Genomic DNA, 22781 nt, shown 5'->3' with positions numbered 1-22781 from the left:
GGTCCTGACCACCGCGGCCGCAGGCCTGAGTGAACTTCCAGCCCCTGGTGGCAAATCTAGGAGATTTTAGTTGAGACCCAGAAACCTGGCCTGAGGGGCCGGTGCTCCTGCCCCGCCAGGGATGCAGGCCCAATCCACCCTGAGCTCAGCACCCGCCTCACCAGGCACCTCCTCAGTGCCGCAGGCTGGTCCTCCGCTCTTGCACCGCGGTGGCCGCTCCAGCCCCCACCCACGCACCCCGTGAGGGATGTGCTCGGTTTTCTCTCTCCAGCTGCCCATTCAGCACAGCGCGATGATCCCTTTTCTTCCCCGTTCTCCGAATCGCTCCACCCCTCGGTTCTCAAACTCCCATCAGAACACCCGGTGGGCTGGCTCCACAGTGCTGGGCCCCGCCCCTGGAGTTTTCGATGGGTGGATCTGGGTGAGGCCCGAAACGTGCATTTCTGACAAGGTTTTAGGTAACGTTCAGCCACCGGTCCCTGTGCCACACTGGCAGAACCACCGCTGTGCCCCGGTATTTCCCACTCTTGGATGCACACTTGAATGGATAAGGTGGAGAGCGTTACAAGGTCCTGAGGTCTGGTCTCCCCCAGCCCACCCACGTCTGATTTGCTTGGTCCGGGGTGTGGCCTAGGCATGGGGCTATTTTAAAGATCCCCAGCTGACCTTGATGGCTGGTCGGATGGAGCACTGCCTCTCCGCCTCTCCCCTGTTCGCCCCCCGTGGATCTCTATGAGCGCCACCAAGCCCCGGCCTGCCCCTGCTGTTGTCTCCTCCAACCTTGGCTGTGCAGCGCGGCTCCCCAGGAAGCGTGGGAAAAAATGCAGCTTCCTAGGCCCCACCCCGAAGATTCTGACACGGTGGCCGTGGGCATCTGTGTGCCTGAGTTTTAGAGCTCTCCTGGCAGTTCGGATGTGCAACCAAGTGAGAAGGGCGGCCCCAGTGTGACCTGCGCCCACTGCCAAGTTCACCTTCCTCGTTTTAACCACCGTTCATCTGCTTCAGAGCTTAGAGTGGCTCCCGTTGCGCACGAACGCAGTGCCGGAGGCCTCCAGACGGTGCCTGCGGCGGGACTGTCCCCCAACCTCCTGCTCTCCCAACAGTCTTGCCAGCTTCCCTACAAGCACCCTTTGCAAAGCAGCTCCCCTCGTCTGCCTCATCGCTAGTCCTTCGTTCCTGCTCCTCTGCCTTTGCTTAGGCCAGCGGCTCTCAAAGGGTGGTCTCAGACCAGCAGCGGCCTGGCAGGCAGCACCTGAAACTTGTTAGAAGTGGAACGCACGTCACAGGCCCCAAACTACCAAATCAGGTATTCCCCACGGGTGGGCCGCAGGCTTGTGGCTTAACAAAGCCTCCAGGTGATGCTGATACAGGGCTAAGGACAGAGCTGGCTCCGCCTGGAATCCCTCCTCTTCGAGCTCATTTTCCCTGGGTTCCTGAAGCCAGTTCAAAACTCCCCTTTTCCGGGAGGCCTTCCTGCCCCGCCTCATCTGAGACCTGCTCAGACTTTAGCCCGGGGTGCTCAGCGTTACCATCTCTGTTCGCTCTGGGAACTCAGACTGAGCCGGAGCTTCTGGTGGGAGGTGTCCTGACCCCGCTTCTCTCGGCCTGGGAGCTGGGCCTGGGCTTTTGTCCTCACTCTGCATCCAACAACCTGTGCAACCTTGGGCGGCTCACTCAACCTCTCTGAACTCCCATTTCCTCTGGAGGGGGTTCTAAGTTCCAGTGGTCCTTCAGCTCCACCGTAGGGCCCGTGGGATAGAGGATGCACAGAGTAGTGGGTGAGGAAAAACTGCTGGAAACCAATGGCTTCTTGAGCACCTACTGTGTCCCTGCTCTGATGGGGGATTACACCGCCCGAGGCACTCCCAGCCAAGGGCTCCCAGCATTCCACAGTGACCACAGAGGGTTATTCTGTAGTTACTCTGAATGTGTCTGTGTTAGTAATATCGGTGCCTATTTATACAGTTACGGAATGATCTCCAAGGCATAGTTTTCAGTGACAAAACCTAACCCAGAACAATGCGAGTCGAGTGCTATTTGCATCGGGGTGGGGGGAGGGGCTAGATACGGTAGTGCTCCTCGTGTTCGCGTGACAGAGCCATGGACAGGATATGATGGTTGCCTCTGGAGAAGCCTCTCCAGTGGCTGGGCCGGTGGGGACAGGGAGACCGACGTGTGCCCTTTACGCTTTTTTTTTTTTTTTTCCAAAAGCTTATTTATTTTGAGGCGGGGAGAGGGGCATCCCAGGCAGGCCAGAGCCCAAGGTGGGGCTCGAACTCACAAATCGCGAGATCGTGACCCGGGCCAAAATCAAGAGACACTTAACCGACTAAGCCACCCAGGTGCCCCTACACCTTTGAACTATGTGAAAATTCTCCATATCCGTATTTATCACGTCTTAATATTTTCCGTGTTAGGAAAATTAAAACCTGACAATGCTTGGGGTCGTTTTCTGTAGGGGTTTGGTCCAGGCTCCTGGGAGTAGGACAGAGTGACATGACCCATCTCCCCCCACCCCCACCCCACCCGTGCTGCCCCCACCCACTTCCCTTTGGGTGAGGACCAGGTGATCTGAGGAGCCCTAGTCTCCCCTCACTATTCGCGCCCTAGGACCTCTTCCTCGGCTTCCCTCTCCCTCTCTTCTGGGTAGGGGGCTGCACAGACCTCCCCACCCCCCTGCACTCCCAGAGGCTATGGCCCGTCAGATACAAAGGGGGCTATTCCTCTAGAGCAGCGTGTGCTCCTGGGGTCCACTCGGCCCCTCTCCCTCACCCTGACCTCGGATCTCACCATCTTTTCTCTCTGGTTCCTTCCTCCTCTCCGTACCTTTCCGGCTCCTTCTCTGTCTCCATACCTTTTGACCGACCGACTCCCACTGACAGAACTTGGTAAGTGAGCCTGGGAAGGGCAGGGGCTGGGGGAGGATGGTGGGCATCATGGGGACGGGGCTTCAAAGGGGGAGTTGCTCTACCTGCCCAGGCAGAGCTCAGCCCGCCCCCACCTTCTTGGGCCCCCGGGTCCTATGGTGGAGGGAGAGGTGTTGGTGTCACCTGCTCAGAGCTGTCACACTCTGCCGCTTTTGGCTATTAGTGCCCCTTCGGGCATTTAATTGATCCCCTCCTTCTGACGGATGGATTCCACGCCAGGGAGAACTGAGGACCCCACAACCTGACAGGGTCAAAGGAGCATTGCCTATACAGTCTGCTGGAGTCACTTTGTGCGCAGGGGTGGGGGGGTTGGGTGGTTCTGGACGCCCTGCTGCTTGTCTGTACCCCAAGATTAGCAGTGTTGTTTTGTCAACTTATAATTGCAAATAGAAAAAGAAGATAGAGACTGATGGGGACATATTAACATGCTTTCACTCCACAAATGTGTTTGACCGCCTGTGGGACAGGTCCAGGACCATAAGAATTTTGCAAACTGTCAGGCTTCACTGAGGGCGTTCTTTCCAGCCAGGACCATCCCCATCTGGAAAGACTTCCTGGTGGCCCGGCTGCCCCACCTCACGGCAGGAACAGGTTCTGGAAGAGATCCCTTCCAGAGATCCCTCTGGTTACAAACACGTACACCGAGGGGTGGGGCGGGGCACCAGGCCAGGGGTGGGTAACACAGGATGAGCAGTGGGGACATTTCCTCCTGGGGCTGACAGCCCAGGTCTGAAAGCCACTGAGCACCTGAAATAAGGATCAGGAGACGCTCTCCACCGGTTGGCTGCAAAGCATGAGCATCTGCCTAGGTTGAAGGAGGCTTATTTGGGGGTAATTTCTCCCCATGGAGGTTGAGTCCCATTTCTGAGCAGGTCAGACCCTGGGGAGTCAGTAAGTCACCTCTGCGACCTCCACCACTGGCTCTTTTGATCTGGGGTCTTGGGTAGCCTGAAGACCTCACACGAGGTGTCAGAACGAGCCTTCAGCTGCCGGGCCACAAGCAGAGCTTGTGAAGGACATGGGAGCTCTGAGCTACCTGGGATCCAGTGTCTTCCAGACCCCTACCGGCTGGCCAGTGTGGGGTACACAGGGGTTCGCTTTGCCATTCAGCTGCTTGGGTGATCCCATCCCCTGTGTAGGGAAGCCAGCGTTCTCCCTGGTTGACACGTTCCAGGGGGAGGAAGGGGAAGAAGTTGTGTCCTGCTGTCCTCTCCTGCCCAAGCCCACTGGGGACACTTAACTTGCTTCTCTCCCCTCCATTCCCTTCTGACCTTCTTTCCTCTGTCTCCCTGCTGGGTCCTCCAACTGCAGATCATTCCCAGTTGGGGTCACTGGGACTGAGGAAGGGGATAGGAGGTGGGAAATGAAATGAACCAAACCACCTGGAGGGGACATTTTAGGCATCTGAAGGGATAACGAAGGCAAAAAGACCTGGTCGAGACTTCCAGAAGGCCCAGACAGGGACGGGAGGCAGGGTCAGAGAGCTAGGCCGGGGTCACCCAGAGGAGGCCAGACCGCTTTTGGGTGGGGGGGCAGGCAAGCCCCACCACGGGCACCTCGTCCACCTCCAACAAAGCCACTCGGCTCCTGACCTTGGCCTCCTGAGCCCTCTCTGACTGGTTTTTCTTCACTTTGCCCCAGGGCCTGAACAGCATGTTCGAGGTGTACCTGGTGGGGAACAACTCCCAGCACTTCATCATCTCCCCCACCTCTGTCCAAGGGAAAGCGGACATTCGCATCCGGGTGGCCGTCCCCCTGGACTATGAGACTGTGGACCGCTACGACTTTGATGTAAGACCCCCCAACTTTGCTGGGTAGAAGCTATCAGGGGAAGCAGGGGTGATACCATCCCCTTTAAACTCCCCTTCCACCTCTCCCCATTCTTGCCCTATGTATCTGACTCTGAGAAGCCCACAGAGCCCCTGACAGGGGCTGGGCTGAGCCCCCCATTTTCAAGGAGCACAAGGAAATGTCTGGAAATTGAGCAGAATTTATAAGGCATGATCACAGCCTCAGAGGCCAATAGTGAGCCTCACTGCCCCAGCCCCTGCCAGCCCAGCCACCAGCAGAATCAGTGACCACCCTGGCCCTCCGGACACTGATGGGGGGGACTCACAGCAACACACACCTGGGATGGGCAGTGACGCAGACAGGAACTCCCTGTCAGGACCTGTAAAGGCCCCAGGGGGACTTTGCGGGGAGAAGGCTCCAGGAGCATGTGAGAGCTTACCCAGGCCCCTGCTCTGCACACCCAGCTCTTTGCCAATGAGAGTGTGCCTGACCACGTGGGCTATGCCAAGGTGAAGATCGCCCTCATCAACGAGAATGACAATCGGCCCATCTTCAGCCAGCCACTGTACAACGTCAGCTTGTACGAGAACGTCACCCTGGGGACCTCTGTGCTGACAGTCCTGGTGAGTCTTGCTCTTCTACGAGGCCATTGAGCTCTGGTGATGCCCATGGGGAGGCAGCCAGAGGGATCTGCCCAAGAAACCTGGGCAGTCAGGGAGGGGGTGCCCCCCCAAGCCCCCAGAGGCTGTGGCGTTTGCATATTAAAGCATCTGGACTCTTTATAATGGGGCTCCCGTGGTCAGGGAGCACTGTGGAAAGAGCGCCAACCCGGGGGAGGATGGGATCGGGCCAAGGACACTGGTTTTCTGCCTTGGCCCTGAGAGGCACTGAGCCTGAGTAGGCCAGGAGCCCTGGAAGTGCCCTCTAATAGAGATAGGGGCCAGCCGGCTCCGAGGAGGGCCACCCTCGCTCTTTGAACACAGGCGTCAGGCAAGAATGGGCTTCTCAAGGGTATCTGGCCATCCCCAGCGGCCCTTGGCTGGGACTTTGACAAGAGGCCTCTCCCAGGGTCCGTTTGTATCAGTCGGTATTCTTGATGGCAAGGGACACAAACCCTTAAGTGGTTCAAGTAAAAAAAGACCAGCTCGTGTAATTCAAAGTGTAAGTGATTTCAGGCGTGGCTGTATCCAGGCACCCAGCAAGAATCTGCCTTTAGCACCAAGGTGCTGCTTTTTTTTTTTTTTTTTTTTTTTACGTGGGCAGAGGAACACCAGCACCCCCAGACTTGCTTCTTACCAATTTATCACCCATCGTGGAAAAACCGTCTTCTTTTTGAGTAGTTCCAGCAAAAGTCCCAGAGCCGATTCTCCTTGCTGGGCCATCCTGGACCCAATCATCATGATCCTGAAATACCAGAGATGGGTCACACTCCTCCCGGTGGGGCCAGAGGTTGGGGCAGCTGCATGCAAATTCTATGCGCTGGAAATGGGACAGGGGCTACGCCAGAGGGGCTCCTGTTACCAGAAACAGAGAGGGTTGGTTGCCGAGCAGATCCAAGTGGCAGTTTTATGGTATGCAAGCTCAGCTCCCACGCATAGTAGGTGCTCCATAAATGTGATGCAGTTCAGCTCACTGCTGCCCGTCCCTGCCCACTCTGAGGGCCTCAGGGGCCCCGTTTCCATTTCTTGTTCCATCCTTACTCCGAGCCAACACCTTGCCTGCTGATTCCGGGCCCCCGACTCCGAAGTGTGTTTACCGACAGATGGTATGAAACTGTATTGAGCCCCCAGGCCCTTCCCATCTGACAGTTATTAATATTCCAAACAGATGTTTAGCTTGGCGGGCCATCAGACAGAAACAATAAGTGTGCCATGGCCGTTTTCCTCCCCGCCTGCTTCCCCAGCCCGTGGCCCCGCTGGCTTTCACCAAGATGCTCCTTGCAATCAGTCACCTGGTGCCTGAGGTCCCACGGATCCTCTTGGCAGCCAGAGAGCAAGTGCCGGAGGCTGAGGTCGTCAGCTCCCCACCCCCAGCCATCTTCACATATCGGGGTGAAGGACACCCAAGCAGCCTGTGCTTTAGGGACCCCACCCCAACAGGCCCGGGACCACATGGCAAAGATTTCAGGCGTCAGGCTTGGGGGGTGTCCCTGGGGATGGAGGTCTCACTTTGCACTCACAAGTTCCCACAGCCCTGGAGAAGGGTTGCCGAACCTAGGGAGCAGGGGTGGGATGTGAAGGGGCAGGAGGCACACCTCTTGGCTGGTGGCCAGTGGCTGGGGTCAAGGACAGTGTGTTAGGCCCGGTCTCCTCTGGGGCTGCCACTAGAGAGTAGGTCCTCACACTGGGTTTTCTCAAGCACCAGAGCAGTTCCTGGGTCTGCGTAGACCCCGGCCCGGCTCCCACAAACCCCTTCTCCAGTTGCTTTCCAGACGCTCCACGGATGCGTTCAGCCTCCTCTGAGTGTCTCTTCCTAGGCCTGGCTCGTCTGGGCAGCCTCCAGTGCCTGAGTCTAAGCCTTGCCCACCTCCTTCTCAACACCCCTGGCCCCAGGGTTGTGGAGTCGTGCAGATAGGAAGGGGCTCTTTCACCCAATGATAAGCTCTGGTCCCAGGGCCGTGTGCCTGCAGGAGCTCCGGAGAGCACACGAAACTGGGTGGCCCCTGCTTTCCTTGCCTTTGCTGTGCGTTAGTCTAGCCACGTCACCTCTGAGAGCCTTCATTTCCTCATCTGCAGAATGGGCATGAGGCCACCCAAGACCGCCGTCAAGAGGTGTGAATGTTAGGTGTGAAAGAATCCCCTGCGCGGCCCCAACCCAACCGACCCACCATCATCTCCCAGGGAGCTTCCACAGCTCCTAGCAGGTGGCAGGTTTCATGGCCTCACCCACCCCCCTGCCCAGGCCTGACCTGGCCTCCCCCACGCTGCCATTTTCTGGGGTCAGTCTGATCTTTCCCCCTCCTTTGCTGCAGAAGGAGCTGAAGTTATAGCTGCCTGCTCAGGGACTGTGAAATTCCTTCTCCATGACCTTTTCTGGGATGTTATTAAAATGTTTCATGGGCAGTTGTGTCAGAAAAAAATTATGCAAGAAAAGGGAAATGTTTTAATTTGCACTGAGGAGGGCTGGGGCAGAGCCTGCTGTGAGGGGCCTCCCACACAGCACTGGCCCCTGCTTCCGTGGCTTATCACCTGCCCTGGGGTGGGGGGCGGGGGAGGCAGTAGGTTGACAGTGGGGAGGGGCAGCTGGAAGGAGAGGGTCTGTCCCCTCCAGCCTCGTCTCTGGCCAGGCTGAAAGGGCTGGACCCTTGTACCTCTCCGCTCCCTGGACCTCCCCCAGCCTAGATTTTGAGACCCTTCTAGCCCCCAGTTATAGCATAATGAGTTTCCACTGGCGGAGGGGAAAGCGTGGGCACCCAGAGTGCAAAGGCTTGGCCGTGAGCGCTGACTCCTTGGATGCCTAGGGCTGCTTCTCTTCTTGTACCTTATCTGTGAAATGAACAAGATAGACTAAGATGTGTCCTTGGTCCCTTCCAGACCTAGAGCCTGGGGCCGTCCTGCCCAGAGGAAGGGGGATGGCGGAGCTGACCTCTGAGGGCGGCTACCCCTGTTAGTGTTGCTACTGCAATAATCATTTCGGTGGCCGTCACTGTTGAGTCCTAGCTGGAAACGGGCACTTTACATGCGCTGTCTCTAACCCAAGAATGTGCTGCCACTCTCATTTTACAGGTGAGGAAACGGACGCTTAGGTTAAGTGATTATAACTTGCCTGGGCCCCCCAGGCTAGTAAGTGATTGAGCTGCAGTCCACAAAAAGACTGTCTGGCCCCAAGCCATAGGCCCTTAACCAGTGGGCTGCCCATCCAGAAGGTTCTGAGTTGGACCACTGAGCCTGTCCTTTCAGTAATGTTCAGAGCTGAGGGTGAGGAGAGGAGCCAGGAAGTGCCCTCTGCAGGACCCAGGTGGGCAAGCCACAGGGTTGCTCCAGGCATTCTATCTCTGGGTGACCCTTGAGCCCTTCCAGAACCTCTGGCACCATCAGGTGAATTTTGGGCTGTGTAGGTCCCGAGCTGCTCAAGGGTCAGAGCTGCGTGAGCTACTCTTACTGACGGGAAGACCAAGTCGGGGAGACCAGAGCACTTTGCCCAGGGAGATGGGAACCCCAAGGCAGCCCGGATTGGAAGAGGCTTCCTGGCAGGAGGGAGGATGCAGGACAGATGTCCATGCCAGCCAGGACCGGTCCTCCAAAGGATGACCATGCAGGGGAAGGGTGCAGGGGCACATGTACCCACGCATGTTCAGGGGGTGCACATGAGGTATGCTTGCGGCGGGGGGAGTTGTCCACACAGGCATGGTCTTGTATCCGTACACGCACATGCGTATGCAGCTACGTGTGCCCAGGGGCATGTGTATATAACACACGTTTGTGTTCATCAACATGTGTAAATGTTCCTGTATCATGTTGGTGGCTCCCCATCCTCTAGATGGCGCTGCTTGTTCCCCTCTCGTATCCCCAAACCACTCTGATTCTCACCTTCCAACCCCACCTCCTGACGTGACAGCAAGAGTCAGGTGGGAAGGCTGTGGGGTGTCTTCCTGGGATTCTGCTGGGCTCGGGGCAGCCCTGCAGCCTGACCAATTGGTACCTGGCACCTAGCAGGGTTTCCTGGACAGTAGGAAAGCAATCCAACCCTTCGTTCATTCAACATATGTTTTACGAATACCTACTATGTGCCAGGCACGTGGCCCTGAGGACAGTAATGATGTGAATCTTGCCCTCATGAAGTTTACAGTCTCCTGGGAAAGCCTGATGTTCATATTAAGAAATGAATCTTTAATTATTATTTGCTACGAGGGAGAGATCGGGGAACTATGAAACCTATCACAAGACACCTGACCTTGACTGACGTCAGAGAAAGCTTCACTAAGGAAGTGGCAACTGAGTAGGCATTAATAGGTGAGTGAGGGGAGGAAAGCACATTGGACAAAGAGGGAATGGTGTGTGCAAAGGTCCTGTGGCTGAAATCTAGTGAGGGGGGGATGTGCTCTGTAGGGAGGTGGACTTGTATTCTTTGGACATGGACAGAGCTCAGCTCTTTCTCTTTTTGTCACCCACCCCAAATGTAACCATTGGGCTGCTGTTCTGACAATGGAGAAGTCCTGTATCAAAGCATCCTCATTCTCTTACCTCTTCCTTCCTGGTGGCCCGTGGCAGGCATTTGGGAGACAGCTGACAGAGATGGTACCTGGGATGTGCGATGAGCCAGCCCAGCCTCCCACAATAGGGCGCTCGTGTCCCCAGATTTATTAGCTCCGTGTCCCTGGGCAGTGGAAGAGGAATGCTGAGAAGGGACAGCAGCCAGGAAAGAGGTTACTCCTAGGGCAGATCTTATTGTCATCCAGGGCCTCTGTCCCTGTTCCAGGGAGACCGGGCAGAGCAGGAATGGGCAGAAGATGGACAGTCTGACAAGATGGGATTCTTCTCTAGGCGTAGAAATCAAAGCAGGAAGGAGAGACACATAAGAGCCCTGACTGGGCTGGTGTGGGGTCCCAGGACCAGCTCACAGTTCACTCAGCCCAGGGGTGGAGTGCTACCCCTCAGCTCCAAGGTGGCCTTATAGGGGCCGATAGGCATGGCTCCTCTCCCTCCTCCCTGCCCATCTTCCCAGCCTGTCCTTGGGAGACTGATAATGTCTTGGGCAGGGTCAAGAATCCTGTTCTGCCGCGGGCTGGCCACTCCGTTTCCAGGTTTGGTTCCCTTGCCACTGGCTTGGGAAAGTACCACCTGCCCAGCACACAGGGCTGGGTTGCTGGGAGACCCCAGGGTGCTGACGTGGATGTAAGCAGTCAAGGGCTTACAGTCATCCAGAGTGGATTTTCTTATCAGTGGCCTTAAAGGACCCTGATCTGGCTGGCCTGTACCCCTTCAGCCTGCGTGCAATCCCCGTTCTGCCAAGATGGGCCCTTGACGGTCAGCTGAGCCTGTGTCGTCCCCTCCGACCTGGGGAGGTGTGCTGAGAGGTCCTGTCCGGGAGGGCTGTTGTTAGATCGGAACGGGACAGTTGGGGAGGGCCCTCGGCACCAAGCCCGGCCAGCAGCGCGTACTCAGAGGAAGGCAGGCAGACAGCAGATGTGACAGGAGGGCTGGCTTCCTGGGTGTCAGGCCTGGGCATGTGCTCAGGGGCCTGGACTCCAAAGGCCCCACACTTGGCCTGTCAGTGTCTTGAAATTCTTAATTTTTGAACCAGGGGCCCCCCCGTGTTCACTTTGCACGGGGCCCTGCAAATTACGTAGCTTGTCCTGGCTGTAGGAGCTTTATAATGCCCTGCCCAAAGGCACGCCCTCCTCTGCTGTTTCCATGCGTTCCCACACTCCGCGCACGCTCGGTTAATGCTTGCTCTGTGCCGTGCTCTGGACAGGGACCCTCAGCACATGTTCCTATCACGTAAGAAGCCACCCAAACTTGGCTGCATAAAACAGGAGCTGTTTTCTTACCCTCACGGATGGACTGGGTAGGTCAGGAACATGGAAGGGGCTCAGCGGGGGCGTCCTTCTCTGCTCCTCCGGGTGTGGCATGCCCGGCAGCTGGAGGCTTGTCCCTCCCGTGTCTGGTATCTAGGCTGGGCCCACTGAGGGTCTGGGTCTACCTGACTGTCGTGGGCACCCACACATGGCCTCCCCCCAAGGTGCGCACATCTCACACACGGGTGCCGAGCAGGAGCCCTTTGGAGGAGGCCTCTGGGGAAAGTGTCCCAAGAGAACCAGGTGGAGGCTGTGTGGCCATTTCTGACCCAGCCTCGAATTCACACATTTGTGCTGAATTCTACTGGTTATTAGAGAGTCACCAAAGCGAGCTCACATTCAAGGGGAGGGGATGTAGACCCCTCCCCCCCACCCCGCCCTGCTCAATTCTCAATGGAAGGAATCTCAAAGCATTTGCTCAAACACGGAGATCTCGGAGCCACTTTAGTGCTCACTCCAACTCAGTACCCCTTTACTGAGATGTCCTATGAGAGCATGGTGTCGTGAGAAAGCAAGTGCCCTCTCCTCCTCCTGGATGCCCTGCAAAAACCAGCCGAAGGGGAAACCCTTCAAACCCTGTGTTGAGCCCAGTCAGAGCTCTCCAAGAATAGAAGGGAGGGAGGGGGAAGGAAAAGAGAGTAATCCCTGCTGCCCCCAGGTACCCCCTGGCCAGTAAATTTCCAGTGCCCTAGGCCTGGGTTGGCATTCGAGGCCTCCACACCCCGGCCCTGAGCTGTTTCCAGCCCTCTGCCCTGCCACACCCCTCACCCTCCTCTCCTGCTGACCAGATTGTCCCACTTCCCTTTACATCACCCACACGCTCTCACACTTCTCTCCCATCTAACTCTTCCTCTCTCCTGTCTGAGACCATCAAAACTCTGCTTAACCTAAGAGCCGGCCCAGTTGCTAGCTTCCCCACAGGAAGCCCTCGCCCTGATCACTGGCAGTCTCCCTTCTCCCCAGCTCCCCTGGGTACCCGGCACCTTGTTTTCCCTGGCAGTTCTCACGGCTCAGGGCTTTCGTGGCTAATGTCCTTTCCTCCCCACTGCACTTAGAAACGTCACTAGGGCGAGCTTAGTCTGGGGATGCAGACCCCCAGCCCAGGAACAGAGGCAAGGGGCTGGGAGGTGCAAGGGCCACCAGATTCCAGGATCGCCTGGGCCTCCCAGTCCTAATCAAGACCTGTGATTGCAAGGTCAAGGCTGAAATGCACCCAGCCCCTCAGCCTGGCTCTTCGAACAGGTGAGCAGGAGCTGACCCGGCTCCCTTGGCTGCTGCTGGGTGGCACTGGGTGCCACCGTGCCCCTGTGTCTCTGCTGCAGAAGCCTTAGCCACTGTCCCCTCCCAGAGCAGGACTCCATACTCTCTGAGACAGAGAGGCCCCCAGATAATACTCCATTCAGTGGCTGTTTATCGAGGACCTAGAATGACGGCAGTGAAGAAGACAGACATCCCTGCACATTCCAGGGGCAGGAGACAGACGGTGAACAAGCAAGCCCAGAGCGTGTCAGATGGGGATAGGCGTCATGGGGGAAATTACAGCGGTGCGGGTGGGGAGCAACAGGGGTGGCGGTGTTACTGTGTTCTCTCCAGGGGTCAGGGAAGACCGACCTCGCACAGAGGGGGACAGTGGATAGAGGCCTGAAGGAAATGAGGGGGGAACCCGGGAAAGAGCTGCCCCACGCTGAGGGAGCTGCAGGTGAAGACTTGAGACAAGAGCCTGGGGGTGTAGGTGGAGGAGAGGTGGCCAGAAGGTGACTGGCTAGGACAGGGAGCCCATCAGAAGTGCCAGCCAGAGAGCTCTGATGGTCACTGTGTGGGGAATAGGCTGAGGTGGGGTGGGGAAGAGGGAGGGCATGAGAGCACCAGGGTGGAAGCTGGGAGACCAGGTGAGAGATGACAGTTCTGCTCACAGGTGGCCGTGCTCACGCCCAGTTCTGGGCAATGGCTTTGCCGTTCTCCACAGGCCCAGCACGGCGCATCCCTCTCTGTCTCCACCTGACTTCCGGGTGAGCCCTGCACCTCTGCAAACACAAAAATGGGCAGACACTCGCTAGGGGTCCTGCCTCAGCTTCTTACCGGCAGGTTGGCCTTGGGCTTGTAACTTCCTTTCCCTGGACTTCAGTTTCCTCCTCTATAACATGGGAGGATAATTTCCATCTCAGTAGTGTTGTGGAACCATCTATGGAAAGGTTGGAGTCCAGAGTCCCCACGTAGCCAACGCTTTGATAGTGGTATCAGCACCTGCTGCATGCCAAGTGTCCAGGACCCTCTGTGCTGTTCTAGAACAGTGGCCTCTCCGTGCTTCTGATAGCATTGGTTCAACCTGATTGTATCCTTGCACAAAGCTGGCAACAGAAATTGCCAACACGAATTATTAGTAAGTCTGGGAGATTACGTGAGCTGATGAGCGGGTCTCGTCTAGATACTTCAGCAAAACCCAATAGAGACAGGCAGGTCAAAGCAGGGAAGAGCCCAAGCTAGACTTCTGGGACAAGCCTGGGCCACCTCTTCCACCTTCCCCTTCCTGAGAAGGGCCTCCTGGCCCCCCTACCTGGTGCTCTCCCACCCCACCCCCTCCTGACACCCTTCACTGCAGGCATCTTAATTGATCTCATTGTTCTCCAGTCCCTTGAGACAAGACTCCAGCTGTGCTTAAACAGAACAAAACCTCTTCCAATTTCCCCACCGTTTAAAAGAAAATTGAATATCTGCAGCCTGGGGAGGGGGAGAGGGAAGTGAAAGACACACACACATATACACACACGCATACACACAGTCAGCCCAGCCCAGCTCCCAGGCTTGACTAGAAGGCCTTTGTAGACACACCCTCCCCCATTCAGGGCGTGTCCAGGCTGTACTTCCGGACCCCTCTAATCTACTCCTGGGTTCATCTCCAGTCGGAGGGAACAGGTGCTGGAGGAAACAGAGCTGGCTGCCGGTGATTGACGGGTCGAGTTCCTCTGTCTGTCAGGCCTCAGTGCTCCTGGGCTGTGTGTATCTCTTTAATCTAAATATCAATCCGTAAAACCGAAATGGGATGGGATGAGAGGTAGGACAGGCACTAAGGAGAGACAGAGAACACAGCTGGCTGCTGGCTGCCCACCACCACCCAGGGCTTCTGGAAGGAGCTTTGGCAGGGCCTGTTTAGGACCGAGAGCTGCCCGCCCCCACCTCTGCCCCTGAGGTGATTGCCCTGGACCTTGTTTAAGGTCTGACCATTTTCAGTCATCTCCCGTAGCTACTTGATTTTTGGCAAATTGACGGAAAGCCCCGTTGCCTATCAAGCTCTGGAACCCTCCCACCCCGGTGCCTCCAGAATCTCCTGTCCTTGACCAGAGCAGCTCTGTCACTGACCTTTGCCCCTTTACCAAAAAATGGAAAGAACAGGCCTTGTGAGCTTAGCAAATCATAAACCCTTTGCGATATGTTAGTCGTCTCTTCTGGATCCGTGGTACAGAAGCAAGCCGCGGATGTCTGGGGAGGTCAGTAACCTGTCCAGGGCCAGCCAGCTTAGTGCATGTCCAAGAGCCAGGATTCCAACCTGGGTCTGTCTGACTCCAAAACCCCCTGGACCCCTCTTCTGCTTGCTGGTCACCTTCAAGTGCCACCCCACACTGGGCTCCAGCCTCTTGTTGGAATCGGCCAACTGGAGAGTCCAGGGAGATGGGCGGAGCACGGGCCTCGGATACAGGAGCTGCTCAGTTACCGGGCGACCTTGAGCAGGTCCCTGGTTTCTGGGGCCTTGGTGTCCTTATCTGTAAAATTAAGGGGTTGTGCCTCACTCTCTGAGGCCCCCTCAGCGCTAACAATGTGTGACTTCCTGCCCCGGAGAGTTCCCCCACCTGCGCCGAGAGCCTGTGGTCCCCTGCACTCTGCCCGTCAGAGTCCCCCTTCAGTAGGTTAGCTGCTGATTGTTCCTGCTCAGGCTGTTGCTCACAGGACACCAGAGCAGAGCAAATGGGCCCCCTGGGCGAGGGGACAATAGGAAGCGGTGAGAGTGGCCAAGGCAGAATGAGTTCATAAATGCAGTCAACCAAATGCCTGCACAAAAGGCACCTGTGCCCCGTGCTGGGAAGGTTATGGGCCCTGGGATGAGACCACAGGGGCAGGATGGGCTCCGAGCAGCCCCCAGCACCTCGGCCTGACAATCTGTCCAGGGGGCAAGTGGGAGAAAGGGGGCCCACACAGGTTTAGGAAGAAGTTGAGCTGGGCCTATGCATTTGGGGTGACTTTGTCTTGCTGTACAGTCCCTGTGGGAGACAGTGACAGCTGTGGTTCCTGCCAGCTTCTTTCTAGGAGGGGTTCAAAGTCCCTATACCCCCATTGGTTTAGTGTTTTCCAAACTTTACTATAATCCATAATAAAAACTACATTTAACTCCATGGCCCAGAGTTAACACACACATCCATATCTAGAACACAAATAATACTTCCTTACCACATGGAATAATACACTCTAGCATTTTATTATTATTTTTTATTCTTTTTTTAAATTTATTTTTTAATTTACATTCAAGTTAGTTAGCATCTAGTGCAACAATGATTTCAGGAGTAGATTCCTTAATGCCCCTTGCCCATTTAGCCCATCCCCCTCCCACAACCCCTCCAGCAACCCTCAGTTTGTTCTCTATATTTAAGAGTCTTTTATGTTTTGTCCCCCTCCCTGTTTTTATATGATTTTTGTTTCCCTTCCCTTATGTTCATCTGTTTTGTCTCTTAAAGTCCTCAGATGAGTGAAGTCATATGATATTTGTCTTTTTCTGACTGACTAATTTCACTTAGCGTAATCCCCTCTAGTTCCATCCATGTAGTTGCAAATGGCAAGGTTTCATTCTTTTTGATTGCCGAGTAATACTCCATTGTATGTATATACCACATCTTCTTTTCATTCATCCGTCGATGGACATTTGGGCTCTTTCCGTACTTTGGCTATCGTTGATAGCACTGCTATAAATGCTGGGGTGCATGTGCCCCTTCGAAACAGCACACCTGCATCCCATGGATAAATGCCTAGTAGTGCAATTGCTGGGTCGTAGGGTAGTTCTATTTCCCATACTGTTTTCCAGAGTGGCTGCACCAGTTTTGCATTCCCACCCGCAGTGCAAAAGAGATCCTCTTTCTCTGCATCCTCGCCAACATCTGTTGTTGCCTGAGTTGTTCATGTTAGCCATTCTGACAAGTGTGAGGTGGTATCTCATTATAGTTTTGATTTGTGTTTGCCTGATGATGAGTAACGGTGAGCATCTTTTCATGTGTCGGTTGGCCATCTGGATGTCTTCTTTGGAGAAGTGTCTATTCATGTCTTTTGCCCATGGCAAAATTCACTGGATTCTTTGTTTTTTGGGTGTTGAGTTTGATAAGTTCTTTATCGATTTTGGGTACTAGCCCTCTATGCGATATGTCATTCGCAAATATCTCCTCCCTTCCGCCACTTGCCTTTTAGTTTTGCAGATTGTTTCCTTCGCTCTGCAGAAATTTTTTATTTTGATGAGGTCCCAATAGTTCATTTTTGCTTTTGTATCCCCTGCCTCCGGAGACATGTTGAGTGAGAAGTTGCTGCGGCCAAAGTCAAAGAGGTTTTTGCCTGCTTTCTCCTTGAGGATTTTGATGGCTTCCTGTCTTACGTTTAGGTCTTTCATCCATTTTGAGTTTATTTTTGTGTATGGTGTAAGAAAGTGGTCCAGGTTCATTCTTCTGCATGTCACTGTCCAGTTTTCCCAGCAGCATTTGCTGAAGAGACTGTCTTTATTCCATTGGATATTCTTTCCTGCTTTGTCAAAGATTAGTTGGCCATACGTTTCTGGGTTCTCTATTCCGTTCAATTGACCTGAGTGTCTGTCTTTGTGCCAGTACCATACTGTCTTGATGATTACTGCTTTGTAGTATAGCTTGAAGTCCGGGATTGTGATGCCTTCAGCTTTGGTTTTCTTTTTCAAGATTGCTTTGGCTAGTCGGGGTCTTTTCTGGTTCCATACAAATTTTAGGATTGTTTGTTCTAGCTCTGTGAAGAATGATGGTGTTATTTTGATAGGGATTGCTCCAGCATTTTATTCTACTAGACTCTGGGTTTTTTATGAGAACTTTTAAGATCAACTCTCTTAGCAACTTTCAAATATACCATGCAGTGTTATTAACTATAACCACCATGCTGCACATTACATCCTCATGAACAGTTTATTTTATAACTGCAAGTTTGTATGTTTTGACCCCCTTCACCCATTTTTCGTTCTTCCCACCCCCACCTCTGGCAGCCACACCAATCTGTTCTATCTGTGAGCTGGGTTTTTTGCTTTTTAAGGTTCCACCCGTAAGTGAGATTATACAGAATTTGTCTTTCTCTGACTTATTTCATTTTGTATAATGCCTTCAAGGTCCATCCATGTTGTCACAAATGGCAAGGTTTCTTTCCTTTTTTATGGCCAAATAATATTCCATTGTAAATATACACCACATTTTCTTTATTCGTTCATCCATTGATGGACATTTGGGCTGCTTCTCTCTGTTGGCTATTGTAAATAATGCTTCAGTGAACATGGCGGTGCAGATACCTTTTCTAGTTAGCGTTTCCATTTATTTTTGAGATAAATACACAGACACAAGATTGCTGGATCATATGGTATTTCTATTTTTTTTAATTTTTTTTAATTGTGTATTTATTTTTAGGGGCGCCTGGGTGGCGCAGTCGGTTAAGCGTCCGACTTCAGCCAGGTCACGATCTCACGGTCCGTGAGTTTGAGCCCCGCGTCAGACTCTGGGCTGATGGCTCAGAGCCTGGAGCCTGCTTCCGATTCTGTGTCTCCCTCTCTCTCTGCCCCTCCCCCGTTCATGCTCTGTCTCTCTGTCCCAAAAATAAATAAACGTTGAAAAAAAAATTTTTTTTAAATAAATTGTGTATTTATTTTTGAGAGAGAGAGAGAGAGCAAGCAAGGGAGGGGCAGAGAGAGAGGGAGTCACGGAATCCGAAGCAGGCTCCAGGCTCTGAACTGTCAGCACAGAGCCTGACACAGGGCTCAAACTCACAAGCTATGAGATCATGACCTGAGCAGAAGTCAGATGCTTCACTGACTGAGCCACCCGGGTGCCTCCATGATATTTCTATTTTTAATTTTGGGGGAGGGAACCTCCATACTGTTTTCCATAGTGGCTGCACCCATTTACATTTTCACCAACAGTGCACAGGGTTTCCTTTTCTCCACATTCTCTCCAACACTTGTTATTTCTTGTCTTTCTTTTCTAGCCATTCTGACAGGTGTGAGGCTATATCTCTTTGTGGTTTTAATTTGCACTGAATGATCAGTGATATTGAACACCTTTTCACGTTGGCTGTCTTCTTTGGGAAAATGCTTATGCAGATCCTCTGTGCATTTTTTTGAATCAGATCTTTTTCTGCTGTTGAATGGTAGGAGTTCTTTATATATTTTGGATACTTACCCCTGATCAGATTTGTGATTTGCAGATATTTTCTCCCATTCAGTAGGTTGCCTTTTCATTTTGTTGATGGCTTTCTTTGCAGAAGCTTTTCTTTTTTCCCAAAGTTTAATTTTTTTAATGTTTATTTTTGAGACAGAGACAGAGACAGAGCACAAGCAGGGGAGGGGCAGAGAGGGAGACACAGGATCCAAAGTAGGCTCTAGGCTCCGAGCTGTCAGCACAGAGCTGCATGTGGGGCTCGAACCCACGAGCCATAAAATCATGACCTGAGCCTAAGTCGGCACCACCCAGGTACCCCACTCTGCAGAAGCTTTTTAATTTGATGTCCCATTTATTTTAGCTTTTGTTGCCTTAGCTTTTGGAGTCAGATCCAAAAAATCGTCAAACCTGATGTCAAAGAACCTACTACCTAGTCTCTAGTAGTAGAGAACCTACTACCTATGTTCTCTTCTAGGAGTTTTATGGGTTCAGGTCTTACAGTCAAGTCTTTCATCGATTCTGAGTTAATTTTTGTGTACGGTGTGAGATACTGGTTTAGTTTCATTCTTTTGCATGTGGCTGTCCAATTTTTCTAATACGATTTATTGAAGAGTGGGCTTTTCTCCATTGAGTATTATTCTTGGCTCCCTTGTCGAATATTAGTTGACCGTATATGCGTGGGTTTATTTCGGGCTCTCTGTTCTGTTCCATTGATCTCTGTGGCTACTGCTGCTTTTATGCTGATGTCATACCGTTTGGATTACCATAGCTTTATAATACAGTTTGAAATCAGGGCACGTGATGCCTCCAGCTTTGTTCTTTTTTTGTCAAGATCGCTTTGGGTCGTTGGGGTCTTTTGTGATTCCATGCAAGTCTTAGGATTGTTTGTTCTGTTCCAATGGGGGGAAAATGCCATTGGAATTTTGATGGGGATTACATTGAATCTATAGATTGCTTTGGGTGGTATGGGCATTTGAACAATATTCATCCTTCCAGTGTATAAGTATGGAATATTTGTCTGTTTATCTCTGTCATCTTCAGTTTCTTTCACAATGTCTTATAGTTTTCACCTTAGTATTTTCTATTGTATTCTACTAGATTTCTTTTTTTTTTAATGTTTATTTATTTTTGAGAGACAGAGTGTGAGCAGGGGAAGGGCAGAGAGAGAGGGAGACACAGAATATGAAGCAGGCTCCAGGCTCTGAGCCATCAGCACAGAGCCGGACGCGAGGCTTGAACCCATAAATCGCAAGATCATGACCCGAGCTGAAGGCAGACGCTTGACCAACGAAGCCATCAGGCACCCTTACTAGATTTCATTTTTGAAAATACTAGTCCTGACCCTCTGAATTGATTTCATGACCAACTAAAGTCTGGCAACTGAACATCTCTAGAAGGAGCCCCCTCTACTTTACTATGCAATGATGAGGATGATGGTGGCGATATTATCATCTCATGTTCCTCAAGTGCTTGCTACAGGAGGCAGAGTAGCAAAGACCCCAGGCTCCAGACTTAAACCACCCAAGCTGATCCTGACTCGGCCACCTGAGCCATATGACTATGTTACTTGTATCAGCAATGATCCAGGACAGCTACCCCTGGACAGAGGTCTACCCAGGACAGAGGCCCCCCAAATAGTTTCATAAACAAGATTGAACTATATTTTCTCTCCCATGTGAAAGCAGTTTAGAGGTGAGCAGCCTTAGGTGGCCCCTTCAAGCTGTCTTCCCCCCTGCCCCATTTCTAGTTATCTTCATGGTCCAAGGTGGCTGATAGAACTCCAGCCATCATATCCATACTATAAGCTGCAGAATGGAGGAAATGAAGAAGGGTACTCGCCCTCCCTTTTAAGAAGACTTCCTAGAAATGTCTTGCAAACTTCTGCTTTCATCGCATTAGCCAGAACTTAGTCACATGGTTGTGCTTATCTACAAAGGAAGTTGGCAAATAGTATTTAGGCAGCGTCGTAACGCCTAAAACTAAATTTTTGTTCATTTGAAAAAGAGAGCATGGATGTTTAGTCTGCCAAATAACCTCTGTGTGCCTCGGTTTCCTCTTCTGGAAAATGGTGATGAGGTTCGTTCCTTCTGGATTTGTGGTGGGTCTTCGAAGAAATAATACACGCAAAGAACTTAGCACAGTGCCTGATACAGAACAGGTGCTAAGCGACAGGTGCTAATATGAAGTGCTTGGAGCCAAACTCAGCCCCTACGTGTTATCTCCTTGAACCCCCATGACAACCTGGTGAGGTAGAAATGAACCTCCCCGTTTTATAAATGAGAGCATTGAGACTCAGACAAGTTAGGTGTTTGCCTGAGGTCACACCTATGGAAAGGGCAGAGCTGAGGCGTGAACTCTTGTTTTTAGAACGCCCAAGTCCTTTCCCTTTGCCGTAAGGTAGCACGGCCTCCTCGAGACTGCATCTCTCCCTGACAGCCTGGTGAGACTGCGGGCCAAGAGGTATGACAAGAGGCGCACTGAACTTGACTGGCCAATGTCCAAGCTGAATCGAAGGCCAGAGTGCACTCTGCCTGTTCGGCCACCTGCAGCAGGTACCCCCTACCTGGAAGAGAAACAGGGCCCGGACAGAAGGCCCCTCTAAGCTCCCCTTGTAACAAGATCTGTAAGCTTAGGGTCTGGAAGATAAGGGCCTTCAATTTGTCGAATGGCCCTGGGCAAGCCCCTCTTCTCTGCAAGCCTGGGTTTCCCCATGTGCAAAATGGGTGAAATGCTGTTCATCCCCTCCCCCCTGTTCTGGGGACATTGTGAACAGTGTGACCCGCATGTTTGATCTTCTGGGGAAACAAGTCTTGACAAAGGAGATACGCTGCGTTCCTATCAGTGAGCTTCCCTGTGTTAGAACCTTCTGGCTGTTGGAGGTGGGGCGGGCAGGGGAGTGAGGGCACACAAAGTCTGTGAGCGGGGACTGCCTCTCAGGCTCGAGGGCTCCCAGCACGCCCTCCCCACCCTGCACTCACACACAGAATGGGGCTGTCTTGCCGTGAAGCCCTGGGCTGAACTGGCCCAGGTGAGTGAGGGCTAGGGCTGCAGGACCTCTGCTGGTCTCCGAGATCACGGGTGATTTATAGTTCCTGCGTCGGACTTTGACCTTAATTTCTTCTGTCGTTGCGGGGCTGTAAAATTCATTAGGGACCCGCAGGCGGAGTGATGGAGATGTCAGGCGGGCAATCATGTGGGTATTTAATCTATCAGATGTGTGGCTTGCCATTTAGGGAGACAACAAGAGAATGTGGAATCAATACGCTTCATTAGCGAGCAGCACGTGCTGGCCCAATCAGTGCCCGCCAATGGCAGCGGGCCTGGGGGGCGTGCCACCCGGGTTCTAAGTCACCTTGGGATGAGGACACGTCCTGGCATGCGTGTGGGGCCAGCCCCAGCCCGGGTAGCTCTCACCACCTTCTCACTAGACCTGGAACTGCCTGTTGCACCCTGCAGGGGCTGAGGAAAAGAGGGAACGGGACAGAGTCAGGGCAGGGGTGTATGGTGAGATCCAGTAATGGGGGAGCCATGGTTTGACTGTACCCCCAGGGGGTTGATTAGACTGTCTTTTCTTCCTCCTTCCGTCTCCTCTGCACGGAAGGTCTCACTTAACTGAGACTCAGCCCCGGTGTCTGGCCGCACATCTCTCCGGCACCCTCCCCTCCTCATCCTCTACCCCATAATCCCAGCTTGATAGCTGGCCCCAGAGAGGCTCTGAGTCCCTTCTGATTGTGAATGCCTCGTTCACCCCCAGGCAGCCGGCTACCCTCCCTCCTGCATCCCCGGAAAATGGCTTTCTGTATCCCAATTTTCTTTGTTTGACGGTCAGCTGTGATTTTGTTTTATTTTTTTTTAAAGTCACTCAGTTGAGTCCTGCTCAAACCTAAGGCATAAGGGAATGGACGGTGGCATCCAAGGGTTAGGAGCTGAAACTTTCTTCCTTTTCATTTTGCTGTGTATGAATATCAGAGAGACTGGGGTTCGAATCCCAGCTCTGCCGGTGACCATCTGTGGGACCCTGAGCCGCTTGCAGCTGTGAGGACAGGGCCATGCTGTGTGACTCACCGTGTGTGCCCAGCCTGCAGTCTGTGTCTGAGGCCTGGCTCCCCCCAGAAGCACACCCCGACACAGGAC

The 22781-nt window shown here is 53.2% G+C and overlaps 1 protein-coding gene across 1 annotated transcript in view; it reads left to right on the top strand.

The window, feature by feature from the left end:
- The window catches only part of LOC116738373 (cadherin-23-like), a 186758-nt gene extending 179466 nt beyond the window's left edge, over positions 1-7292 (top strand). Inside the window, exons 14-18 of the mRNA XM_032595163.1 lie at positions 2883-2888; positions 4569-4718; positions 5183-5341; positions 6622-6769; positions 7195-7292. Coding sequence (XP_032451054.1) covers positions 2883-2888; positions 4569-4718; positions 5183-5341; positions 6622-6769; positions 7195-7292 — 561 coding nt within the window. The remainder of the gene's footprint in view (positions 1-2882; positions 2889-4568; positions 4719-5182; positions 5342-6621; positions 6770-7194) is intronic.
- The last annotated feature ends 15489 nt before the right edge of the window (positions 7293-22781 follow it).

Source organism: Lynx canadensis, chromosome D2 (assembly GCF_007474595.2).
Source record: "Lynx canadensis isolate LIC74 chromosome D2, mLynCan4.pri.v2, whole genome shotgun sequence".
NCBI lineage: Eukaryota > Metazoa > Chordata > Mammalia > Carnivora > Felidae > Lynx > Lynx canadensis.
Note: the sequence above shows the minus strand (reverse complement) of the source record. Positions and strands in the feature narration are given on the sequence as shown.